At 41.0% G+C, this 13064-nt stretch overlaps 1 protein-coding gene across 2 annotated transcripts; it reads left to right on the top strand.

The window, feature by feature from the left end:
• Positions 1-693: 693 nt before the first annotated feature.
• On the top strand, positions 694-12073 carry LOC110494214 (cyclin-dependent kinase 4). Of its 2 annotated transcripts, XM_021569049.3 has the most exons (9): positions 694-1196; positions 3447-3515; positions 3781-4001; positions 7062-7197; positions 7444-7611; positions 7785-7894; positions 8442-8492; positions 8694-8829; positions 9066-12073. In XM_021569049.3, exons 3-9 carry the CDS (start codon positions 3784-3786, stop codon positions 9162-9164), a joined length of 918 nt encoding a protein of 305 aa, XP_021424724.1. In that variant the 5' UTR covers positions 694-1196; positions 3447-3515; positions 3781-3783; the 3' UTR covers positions 9165-12073. The 2 variants fall into 2 exon arrangements, with proteins under 2 accessions (XP_021424724.1, XP_021424725.1); XM_021569050.3 differs by lacking the exon at positions 3447-3515 and having other exon boundaries at positions 896-1196.
• Positions 12074-13064: the final 991 nt, after the last annotated feature.

Genomic DNA, 13064 nt, shown 5'->3' on the forward strand with positions numbered 1-13064 from the left:
GCACAGTCGATGATGTGGCACGCAACCATTGGTTGATGCAATGCAACTTATGGCGGTGCTTTCAAAACAGCTCTGAAACCCCAAAGCCTCCCGATTTCAAATTTTTGTGAATCTTTTGCATAGAGCTTCCTATTGGTTGATTCTGATACTTTCCAAGTGGGAAACTTGGAGCTCATCTTTCTATAACAAGTTTCCACGTTGGAAATTTCAGAGTTTCTGAGTTGTCTTGAATGCAGCATAGTGGGGCAGGAACATGACCATTGCCTTCAGTGGCAGATGGGTAAAGAATGTGATTATTTATATGGACTGGGCAATTATGCATTGAAAGATTTATATCCCCAAGTCTGGTCATTTCAGGTTTCTTTTTTTATATGATGATTAACTTTATTGCAAAGGCCCAGGGCATGATTTATATCCCTATACTATGAATTGTGTTTCTGTTAATACGATATAGTATTAATTTAATTTAACTAAAAGTCCAATTACTCATTCTGAATACTTCATTTGGAATGCAGGGCTGGTGTATGAGCCTAGCAACAGCAGTTCCCCGCCAATCGCAGCGTAAGAAAGAGCTGGGAGGGGTTTGGTGCACGGTCCTCATTCACCAAGCCATGGAGCTCTGCGCGCGCCCGGGGCGAAGGAGTCACACCCTCTTCTTCAATGTATATAATATACATTGTCTTTGGAGGAAATAAACCAAATGTGTAGTCTTACATGAGGAAAAATACTAAGAGTTAGCACATCATAGAATTCAATACTTTTAAAATACCCACTTATTGCCTCTCTCTGCACTCACTCATTCATAATGTTTATGAAGACTTGAACATGTAATTGGCAGCTGTATCATTCTACAGAGTGTAATGTACTAGTGGATGGCCACCTAAATAAAAAACATGCTGCAAAGTTGTCATGATTTTTTAAGAGGGTATATGGATATTTGGCCCCGCCTTGCATGGCTACAGGAAGCGCCTCCACCTTACCTAGAGATTTGCCAGAGTGTTTAGAAAAAAGAAGTAAGGCCGAAGTTAAATCGAATGATTTGATCGAAGACATCCGCAACAGTTTCTGCCAGTTTGGTGTAAAACCTGTGTCGACTGTGGTTTGATAAGAAGAACCAAGTGAAAAACATGATTTCGTTCATGCACTAAATGTAGCAGTGTAGCCTGCTAACGTTAAATAAAACGTAAAGACACGTGGTAAGTAGCCTATTACATACAATTTAGTAAACATTATGTTCACATCATCTTGTAAAATACTTCTTAAACAAATGTCGCTTGTTGCAATGTATTCCTGCTAGTTTGTGGCAATGTTTACATATCAAGTCATAATCACACAAGTTCTACACAACTTGTTGCATGAATTTGCTATTGCCGCTAAAACATGCTTTGCTATGCCAAAAATAAGTATAGAACCATGTTTTAACATATACGACTTTTTGCCACGTCAGATGTTAAACTGCGTTTGAAAAGTGTTGTGGCCTGTTCTCTGTGTTGTCTGAGAATAGAACTATGGAGGAACACCACGTGTCGAGGGGGTGCTTTCGTTTTCATGCTTTATGCCACGAGCTCTGTCCAATATTTTGATAGCATTAGCTAATTTTGCTTGCTTAAGTTTATTTGATAAGAAAATACTAGGACAACTACATATAATTAAATTGTTTATTGGATGTATGTAGATTTAACAATGAAAGTTGTCCTATCTTTTTTTAATTGGGTAGAATGTAGTACCACATCAGTAAATAATTCAGAACAAATTTCAGATGGTCCTTGATGTAGCATTGCATATGCCCCATCGTGGCCTATTGATAATGTACACCTGTGAACCATGTGACTGACCACCTGGTCACGTACACATGGTTAGCAGATGTTATTGAGAGTGTAGCGAAATGCTTGTGCTTCTAGTGCAAAAAGTAATCTAACAAGTCAACAACAAATACCTAATACACCCAAATCTAAGTAAAGGAGTGGAATAATAATAAATATATGGATGAGCAATGTCAGAGCAGCATGGGCGATGATGCAATAGATGGTATAGAATACAGTATATACATATGAGATGAGTAATGGAAGATATGTACACATTATTAAAGTGACTATTTGTCACTGTTCCATTTAGTGGCCAATGATTTCAAGTCTGTATGTAGGCAGCAGCCTCTGTGCTAATGATGGCTGTTTAACAGTCTGGTGGCCTTGAGATAGGAGCTGTTTTCAGTCTCTCGGTCCCAGCTTCGATGCGCCTGTACTGACCCCACCTTCTGGATGGTAGCGGGGTGAACAGGCAGTGGCTCAGGCGGTTGTTGTCCTTGATGATCTTTTTGGCTTCCTGTGACATCCGGTGCTGTAGGTGTCCAGGGGGGCAGGTAGTTTGTCCCCGGTGATGTGTTGTGCAGACCACACCACCATCTGGAGAGCCCTGCGGTTGTGGGTGGTGCAGTTGCCGTACCAGGCGGTGATACAGCCCGACAGGATGCTCTTAATTGTGCATCTGTAAAAGTTTGTGAAGGTTTTATGTGACAAGCCAAATTTCTTCAGCCTCCTGGGGTTGAAGAGGCACTGTTACGCCTTCTTCACCACACTGTCTGTGTGGGTGGACCATTTGAGTTTGTCAGTGATATGTACGCCGAGGAACTAAACTTTCCACCTTCTCCACTGCTGTCCCGTCGATGAGGATATGGGGGTGCTCCCTCTGCTGTTTCCTGAAGTCCATGATCATCTCCTTTGTTTTGTTGATGTCGAGTGAGAGGTTATTTTCCTGACACCACACTCCGAGAGCCCTCACCTCCTCCCTGTAGGCTGTCTCGTCGTTGTTGGTAATCAAGCCTACAACTGTTGTTGTCTGCGAACTTGATGATTGAGTTGGAGGTGTGCATGGCCACACAGTCATGTGTGAACAGTCAGCACAGAAGGGGGCTGAGCACGCACCTATTGTATACTTGCTGGCTCTAGGAGGAGCTAAGGATGGCAATTTGGTAAAAGCATTTATGGCTGGTTTCCAGGACCTAGATTAAGACTAATCCTGGATTCAAGCCTAGTCTTCCTTACTCATTCTCAGTGGAGAATCTGTATTAAATTAGCCTTTTAGTCCAGGATTGGGCTTAATCTCTGTCTGAGAAACCAACCTCTGTTTGGCTCCATTCAGTGGAACTACCTCTGTTTGCACCCTTAGATAACATAATTTATACAGCATACACCCTGTCAATATAACATTGACCACATTATTACCCATATATTATTTGTTATAAGGTGACTTAGGCTACTCTTCCTGCATTTAGCCTACTTCCTTCCTTGTTTACATACTTTGTACAGTATGCAGACTGATCACAACTTCCTTTATTTCTGCATGGAATTCTGTATGGAATACAAAGCGCCATGGTGCTGGCATCATTCTGTCTCGTGTCTAATGTCTCTGAGTCATTCTCTCTCCCCCTCTCTGACTTATGTCTGCAGGGAGCCTGTGCTGTGTGGTTGACCACTGGAATGTCTTGTTGACTGAAATCTTGTCTCATTGAATATCAGGTCAGATTCCAACCCCATTCAGTCACATACACACACGCACTTTCCGACAGCCTCTTCCGCTCTGGAATGCAGAGGTGACCCCAGCTAATGAGGTCTAGTGCACAAGAAGGTGAAAGATCGTAGGAGGGGGCTGGATCTAAGACAGGTGGACCTCCATTTTGGAGAGCACGGTGACAGAGAGGGGATTGGAGGGGACAGTGTCTTACTGCAGAAGGAAAATGTATTCATACATAGCTATTTTTCTGCCTGCCTGTCTGTCAACCAGACCATGGCCCAGGGCAGTGGGGTCCAGTACGAGCCAGTGGCAGAGATTGGAGGGGGTGCGTACGGAACAGTGTACAAGGCTCGGGACCTGGAGAGTGGCCAGTTTGTTGCTCTGAAGAGTGTTCGCGTCCAGACGGACCAAGATGGCCTCCCTATCTCCACGGTCCGAGAAGTGGCCCTGCTGAAGAGACTGGAGCAGTTTGATCATCCCAACGTGGTCAAGTAAGAACACATTTTTTTTTTAACTATTTTTATAAACAATACAAACGACAACATCAACAACATCACGCCTACACAGGCCCACTAGCACACACCCCCATTTCCAGCGCCCGCATCACTTTCCGCCACAAGGCCTGAAACTGCACCATTTTGTTTCTCTCCGTAGCCCACACATTTTCAGTATTTAAATAATAAATCATTCGATTTTTCCATTGTGTTAATGATGGCAGATTGATTGATTTCCAAGTTTTTAGTATATGTTTTTTCAAGATGAGTGATGAGAAGAGAATCGTCCAACCCACCGGGTATCTCACTACACCCCCATATGCCATGTCTTGAAATATGCAGACAGATGGATTAAAAGTAAGTTTACATTGTAATACTGCTGACAACAAACTTTCTAGCTCTGCCCACAGCTTCTGGACTTTATAGCATTCCCGGAAAGCATGGATTATTGAGTCATTATTAGTTTTACACTTAAGACATGACTCTGCCGTTGTTGTAGAATTAGTTAATTTTGTCTCTTGTATAATACATTCTATACATTAATTTATACTGGATTAAGCACACATTTTCATTAACTGTGATTGTTAGTTATGCTCCAACTTTCCCTCCATCTTGTGCCAACATCAGTTCTTAAAGTCTTGGTTCCAATAGTACATTTGTTTTCTAAGAGATTGTCAGTTGGATATGCTCTCTGCAAGGGAAGATATACAAAACATGTCATGTCATATCCTTTTTCTGACTCAAATAAGATTCCCTCAAGGTTGCTCTGATGTCCAAAAGGGGAAAAATGGTGATATGTAACTTTTTTTTATTTTAAAAAGTTTCATGTATTTCAAATTATCTACGTTGGTCAGTCCAAAATTACTTTTGAATTCTGTCATGGAAATAAATCTATTTCCTGTTACCAAGTCATTTACAGTTTCTATGACTTTAGTTTACCATGTGGACCATTCTTATCTGTGAATTCTGAAAAGCTATCCAAGGATTGTTCCATACGGTTGTGGTTTTAGGAAGTGATATTGGTTTGTGTAGAATACGGTTATATTTTTCCATATTGTTATAGTAGTGTTCTTAACTATGAAGTTGTTAATGTTCTTAACTTTATCTTTTGAAAACAGACATGTAAAAATATTCTGGGGATGAGTGTGCTCATCTTCAATATGTTCCCATTGTTCCTCTTTAGTGCATTTAACTATATGTCGCAAGTAAACGGGTTGGGTTGTCTGTTCATACAATTCCAAGACTAGAAGGTTAAAACCACCGTCAGACTTAAGAAGATGTAAAACCTTCCTTTTTATTCTATTAATTTTATTTGCCCATATAAAGTCTTATGACCAAGTGTACTTTCCTTTTAAAGAATGTCTTCAGTGGGTAGTTGGTATTGCTAAAAATGCATGCAAAAACTTTGGCAATCATGCCATTCCAAAGAGGTTTGAAGAACACATTTAATCATTGAACCTTTATTTATAGTGATGTTCTCCAGCCAGGAAAGAGGTCTAGTTTTGAGATTAGTTCACATCCCATGCCATCTTTTGTGTAGATCTAGGGTTAACTGACAAAACCGCACAGTCTCACTGTCAACTGTAAAATTGTAGTGGTAAAAAGGGAATGAATGGAATAACGTAAGCTATACACGTTCAATGTTTCTACTTCATACTTAAATAACACCTTTTGAAATGCGTAAACACGAGAACAATCACAGTCAAACGCTTTCATTGACACATTGTGTTGTTTTTGTTGCGACTTGTAGCCTGTGACTTTAGTTTTGACCTGATCACCTGTATCTTGTGAAGCCCTACGCCCACATAGCATAAGAACTTTGGAATGCCTAAAAACTGACTGGTATGTCTATGATAAGCAGGTTCTATAAAGGTTATTATCTAGTGACTGACTCAACATGGCATGACTCGCCTCTCATTCAAATTATGGTGATTGACCATGAGCTTGTCTGTTTGACTGTGTATTAAGAGATCCCACACAGTGTTTCCCCTATATTATTTTTCAGTGCTGTTGTGGACGAGCACTAATTTAAAAGTTGGGGGTGTGCAGGATTCATCAACTCAAACTGTCTCCTTGGGAGTGGAGCACCCTCACTGGGTTGTGTGGAACGAGCACGTCTGTCAGATAAGAGGCCATGGCCATGCAGCGCTTTAAATGTTAAGAGTAAGGTCTTCAAACCAATACTTTACAGGCAGCCAGTGTAGTGCTGATAAAACTGGAGTGATGTGCTCGTGCCTTCTAGTGTTGGTTAAAATGCGAGCTGCAGTGTTCTTTGCAAGTTGTAGGCTTTTAATAGTGTAGTCTGAGCAACTGGAGATTAAACAAATTCATGGACCAATTTTTTTGCATCTGTTTGAGAGATGTCTAATTCTGGACATTTTCCTGAGATGAAAGGATGCTGTTTTGGATATGCTTTTTATGTAGTTGTCAAAAGTGAGGCCGGGGTCAAAAGGGGACACTAAGATTTTTAACAACCATGTTTGGTGTAATAAGGCAACCATCAATGTTGAGGGTGAGGTCTGACACAGAGTTTCTTGTGGCCAAGTGCCATCATTTCAGCCTTGTGAAAGTTTAAATGCAAGAAGTTGGATGTTTTTATAATTAGAAACTGTCCAATGTCCATGTAATGTGGAAATTTGTTTGGCTTCACCACATAAAAACAGACATTAAATGCCACCATGACATCCATTCTCGAGATCATTAAATAGAATATACAAAAACGCTACAATGCCAGTGCACTATAACTGTATTTAACGTCTGTGATGCACACCTCAAGGTGGGCTGACTTTAAAGTATCGTCTGGTTTAAAAGATGAATACAATTGGGTGTCATCAGCATAGTAATGAAAGTGCATGTCATTACCAAGGGGTAGCATGTATAAAGAAAAATAAGGGGTCCAAGCACAGAACCTTGAGGAATTCTAAATTCAACCATGGAACGTTCAGATGACTTATCACACACTGTGTACACTGAGCTCATGGACGTGACTGTGTGTGATGTTTGACTGTATGTGTACGCTAGGCTCATTGTCTGTGTGTGTGTGTGTTTGTACATCAGGCTCATGGATGTGTGTGCCACCCTGAGGACAGATCAGGAGACTAAAGTCACCCTGGTATTTGAACACGTGGACCAGGACCTGAAGACCTACCTAGAGAAGGCCCCCGCCCCAGGACTGCCCCCCAGCCACATCAGAGTGAGAAGCCCCCTCGGGTCCCTGTAAACCATGTTAAATAAACATAGTAGGTCCCTGTAAACCATGTTAAATAAACATAGTAGGTCCCTGTAAACCATGTTAAAAGGAAGGTACATCCAAAACAAACGTTTAAATGATCTCAGTGTTTGGCAGGTCCACAGGTCGCCCTCTATCTGGCTGGATATGTTGGACCGTTGTGTGGCCCGAGCCTGGTACACATGTTAAATGTGTCCCCCTGTGTGTTAGGACCTGATGCGTCAATTGCTGTGCGGCCTGTCATTCCTACACTCGAACCGTGTGGTGCACCGGGACCTGAAGCCAGAGAACATCCTGGTCACCAGCCGTGGTCAGGTTAAGCTGGCCGACTTTGGACTGGCCAGGATCTACAGTTGCCACATGGCCCTTACCCCTGTGGTAGGAACACAGACACACACAAACTGGTTGAGAATGGAAAGGGTCTCTATGTGCATTCACCATAATGCTTACTTATGCTTTACAGTTGGCATAAATATTCATACACATTCATACCTCTCTCCTACTCTCAACTGTCCCTCCATTGACATCTCTATCCTCCTTGTCTGCCCTAGGTGGTGACTCTGTGGTACAGGCCTCCTGAGGTCCTGCTCCAGTCCACCTATGCCACGCCGGTGGACATCTGGAGCACGGGTTGCATCTTTGCTGAGATGTTCCGACGCAAGTGAGTGGTCAGGGCCAGAGAAGGCTTATTTGACATACTGGGACATTTATTTTAAAATAATTTTCTCTCTGTGATATAAATTGTATGGTATATTGTATGGTATATGTTATGTATGTATGTGTGTAAATCTGATATTCTAAAAGATGCCCGCTGGATTAATAGATTATATCCCACCCAGCAAGTTACCACATTGGAAACTGAGAAACCTAATTTGTTTCAGACTGTAGTGTGACCGAGCTCTCATTTCTATGATTATGCTCCCACCAGGTGGTCAAATCGAAGTATAGCAGTCTACTGCTGTGGCACTCCAATTAACTAGGACTCAGGGATTCTTCTCTTATCATTATGGCTCCACGCTAACGGCCAGGCCACACCAGTGTACACAGGGGAGGGTCAGCCCTGGCCCTGTAATCTCCCACAGACATGGCCGTAGGTCAGCACAATAAAATAAGACTATATGGGGACAGAGAGACAGACGGTACTGCTTGTCACAGCAGGGGAAGTTTGCCAACAGCACATTAACCCAAATCCAAACTTTCTCATGTAGACCGTTGTTCTCTGGAGACTCTGAAATGGACCAACTGGGAAAGATATTCAAGTGAGTATGGGCAGAAATGTCCACTTGTGTATCCCAAATGGCACCCTATTCCCTATATAGTGTACTACTTTTGACCAGGGCCTATAGGGTGCATTTCGGGACTCAGTCCTTGCCACTTTGGATCAGTCTAACTTCTGTTAATACTTTCTGAAACACTTGTCTGACTGGTTGGCTTGTTCCTTTCTGTCTGCCATTCCACAGTGTGATTGGCCTGCCACCCATGGAGGAGTGGCCTGCTGATGTCACCCTCTCACGACACAACTTCAGTCCTATCAGCCCCCGCCCAATCACAGACTACGTTCCTGAGATCAATGAGCAGGGGGCAGAGCTGCTTTTGGTGAAACTTTTGTTTTTTTAACCAGCTGTAGGGTGTATTCTGTTTGGTTAAAAAAAAACTTTTTGGGAGCGTTGAAATGCTAAATGGTAAAATTGTATATGTGAATCCTGGCTAAAAGTGTATTTATTTACCCAGACCAACACCTGTAAAAGCTATGATAGAGATAGGACAACCCCTACTTTTAATTGCTACTTGAGTCACATTTGTAAACCTAGCCGTTCTGTTTGTTCCCACAGAAAATGCTAACCTTTGACCCTCTAAGAAGAATCTCTGCCCTAAACGCTCAAGAACATCCTTACTTCCAGGAGGATGAGGAGGAAGTGACAAATGGTTGAAATGCAGTGAATGACATCGAAGGATGGGACCGTGAGGAATGGTAACCCTGACTCCATTTTGGTGTATATTGTCATTCAGTGCATTTCAGGCCAGATCCCTGTTGTGGTTCTTTAAAAAAAAAAAATACTACAGAAGCCAGTTGCACCCCTTGAGAATGTATAGGAGTAGAGAAGTGGAGTTCAAGGACCAACATGGATATGAACCTGAAGAAGGATTGACTCCCCTCGCATTCCTCAAATGAATTCTCCAGCCTGGTCTCATAGACTAGACGTAACATAATAAACTTAAAAACGAGACACTGAAATTAGTATGATATATTACGTTTGGTATAGTTACTTAAGACCAGTGGTTATTTAAAATCTTGTCACTGACAACTTTTGAGCTAATTAGCAACTTTTCAACTCCTTGCTACTTTGCATGTTAGCTAACCTTTCCACCTACCCTTCTCCAACTCCTAAACTTAACCCTAACCCCTAGCCGAGCTAACATTAGCGACGTAGATAGAATTCTTAACATATCATACATTTAGCAAATTCGTAACATTTTATTTGAAGTCCACAAATTAATTCATACCATATGAAACGTGACGCATCATATTAAATGCGAGTGTCTCAGTTTTACGTACAGAATAATACGAAATGCTCTGAGACCAGGTTGCACACACACACACACACACACATACAACATGGAATAACTGTCCTCCTGTGTGGTTATTTTAATATTATAGTTTAAAGATCCAATGCATACATTTTTATTACAATATCAAATATTTTCTGTTTAACAATTGAAGTACCTTGCTGTGATATTTTTCTACCAAAATAGCTTCTTAGCAAATAGCTTCTTTTTTTTAAGCAAGAATTTTGCTAGGACTGTCAGTAGTGTGAGTGGGGATGGGAAAACTGATTATTATTGGCAGAGAGATTTGGAACATTTTCTTATTGGTCTAATTTACCACCTGGTGATGTCGCCAGGTAGGCCAAAATTCCATTCCACCAAAAAAGGCTGACATTTCAGGCTCTTACTTTCATAGCTCTTACACTAAAAGGGCATTATTATTTTCACACTTTCACAGTATTATTCCAACCTCTGTGTGGAAATATATATATATACACACACACACACAGTGGCAAGAAAAAGTATGTCGAACCCTTTAGAAATACCTGGATTTCTGCATAAATTGGTCTTAAAATTTGATCTGATCTATCTAGGTCACAACAATAGACAAACAGTCTGCTTAAACTAATAACACACAATTATACGTTTTCATGTCTTTATTGAACATATTGTGTAAATATTCACAGTGCAGGGTTGAAAAAGTAAGTGAACCCTTGGATTTAATAACTGGTTGACCCTCCTTTGGCAGCATTAACCTCAACCAAACGTTTTCTGTAGTTGCGGATCAGACCTGCACAACGGTCAGGAAGAATTTTGGACCATTCCTCTTTACAGAACTGTTTCAGTACAGCAATATTCTTGGGATGTCTCAATCAGGTTGAGGTCAGGACTCTGGGATGCTCCAAAATGAATATTTTCTTCTGTTGAAGCCATTCTGTTGTTGATTTACTTCTGTTTTGGGTCGTTATCCTGTTGAAACACCCAACTTCTGTTGAGCTTCAATTGGTGGACAGATAGCCTACCGTTTTTCCTGCAAAATGTCTTGATAAACTTGGGAATTCATTTTTCCATCGATGATAGCAAGTTGTCCAGGCCCTGAGGCAGCAAAGCAGCCCCAAACCATGATGCTCCCTTCACCATACTTTACAGTTGGGATAAGGTTTTGATGTCGGTGTGCTGTGCCTTTTTCTCCACGCTGTTGTGTGTTCCTTCCAAACAACTCAACTGTAGTTTAATCTGTCCACCGAATATTTTGCCAGTAGCGCTGTGGGACATCCAGGTGTACTTTTGCAAACTTCAGACGTGCAGCAATGTTGTCGTTTTTTTTGGACCGCAATGGCATCTTCCGTGGTGTCCTCCCATGAACACCATTCTTGTTTAGTGTTTTATGTATCGTAGACTTGTCAGATGTTGGCATGTTCCAGAGATTCCAGAGAAGAAGTCTTTAGCTGACACTAGGATTCTTCTTAACCTCATTGAGCATTCTGCACTGTGCTCTTGCAGTCGTCTTTGCAGGATGTCCACTCTTAGGAAGAGTAGCAACAGTGCTGAACTTTCTCCATTTATAGACAATTTGTCTTACCTTGGACTGATGAACATCAAGGCTTTTAGAGATACTTTTGTAACTCTTTACAGCTTTATCGAAGTCAACAATTCTTAATCTTAGGTCTTCTGAGATCTCTTGTTTGAGGCAAGGTTCACATTAGGCAATGCTTCTTGTGAATAGCAAACTCAAATTTTGTGAGTGTTTTTATAGGGCAAGGCAGCTCTAACCAACAGCTCCAATCTCGTCTCATTGATTTGACTCCAGGTTAGCAGACTCCAATGAGCTTTTGGAGAAGTCATTAGCCTAAGGGGTTCACATACTTTTTTCAACCTACACTGAATGTTTAAACAATGTGTTCAATATAGACAAGAAAAATACAATAATTTGTGTTAAGTTAAGCACACTATTTTTCTCTGTTGTGATTTAGATGAAGATCAGATCAAATTTGATGACCAATTTATATAGAAAGCCAGGCAATTCCAAAGGGTTCACACACTTTTTCTTGCCACTGTGTGTGTATACACACACACACAACACTGGAAAATCACTGACTGTACTGGGCCTTAATGATTTTTTTTTAAAGTGCACATGGAAGGACACGCTAGCTAAGTGGCATTTGTTGAACATGTTTACGGGCCAAATAATGTGTTGTTCTGTACTAAGTATCCCTCCCTTTCATTCCAAGAACACCTTGCAATGTTTAAGTGCTGCAAAGACTAATAAAGCTGCTCCAATCATCAACTAAAATAGCCGTTTCTAATCGTACCTTTTGTTTACCAGAAATGCCCTAGATGTTATTGGGAAACGCATTGTCTATCCCTCGTTTTCAGTTTCTTGGATCATTCAAAGTGTGTGTTAAGAAATCTCATTCTGGTACGCTCATTTGTTTTTGTTTCTTTTATCTGAAATGACTACAGGTTCACATCAACTTGGAGAAGTGAGGAATGAAAGGACTGTATAGTACAAGCCAAGCTCTTGAATCATGCCTTTTTTATTTGGAAAGTTGTAGCTGAGAAGGAAACATTAAAGTAATCAAGTCCACAGTGAGTTGAACGGCAGGTACAACAGCAGAATGAACAAGTGTGAGAGATAAGGACAGTCCTAAATTACATCCTATTCTGTGTATAGTGCACTACTTTTGACCAAGGTCCATAGAGCTCTGGGCCCGGTTTCCCAATAGCAATGGAACTGATCCACTGTTTACATCCTGACATAGTACACGATATGTGATCTTCAGATCTTGCCCCGCTAATGAACGGACAAGTTTGGTGTTTGTAACGCAAGATGGAGGAGAAATAGCAAAATATGACCTTTTCATTCAATATATTGTTTCAGGTGATAACATGTTTTACTTTTTTTTTTCTCAACTTCTTTCTTTACCTTTTATAGCATGTCAAGCTTGCTTGCACTGCAGAGCAGCTAGCTAGATAGGCTACGTTTTAGATACCACTGTATCTAGCGACCTCCACCTAATGATTATCCTATAAAAAATAAACGTCATCACCATCAAACTTAAACGGGAGGCAACAGTCATATTAACTCAGCAAAAAAAGATATGCCCCTTTCAGGGCCCTGTCTTTCAAAGAGCATTTGTAAAAATCCAAAAACTTAAGATCTTCATTGTAAAGGGCTTAAACACTGTTTTCCATGCTTGTTCAATGAACCATAAACAATTAATGAACATGCACCTGTGGAACTGTCATTAAGACACTAACAGCTTACAGACAGTAGGCAAATA

The sequence above is a fragment of the Oncorhynchus mykiss genome, chromosome 17, assembly GCF_057628025.1.
Source record: "Oncorhynchus mykiss isolate SJ-2025 chromosome 17, ASM5762802v1, whole genome shotgun sequence".
Taxonomy (NCBI): Eukaryota; Metazoa; Chordata; class Actinopteri; order Salmoniformes; family Salmonidae; genus Oncorhynchus; species Oncorhynchus mykiss.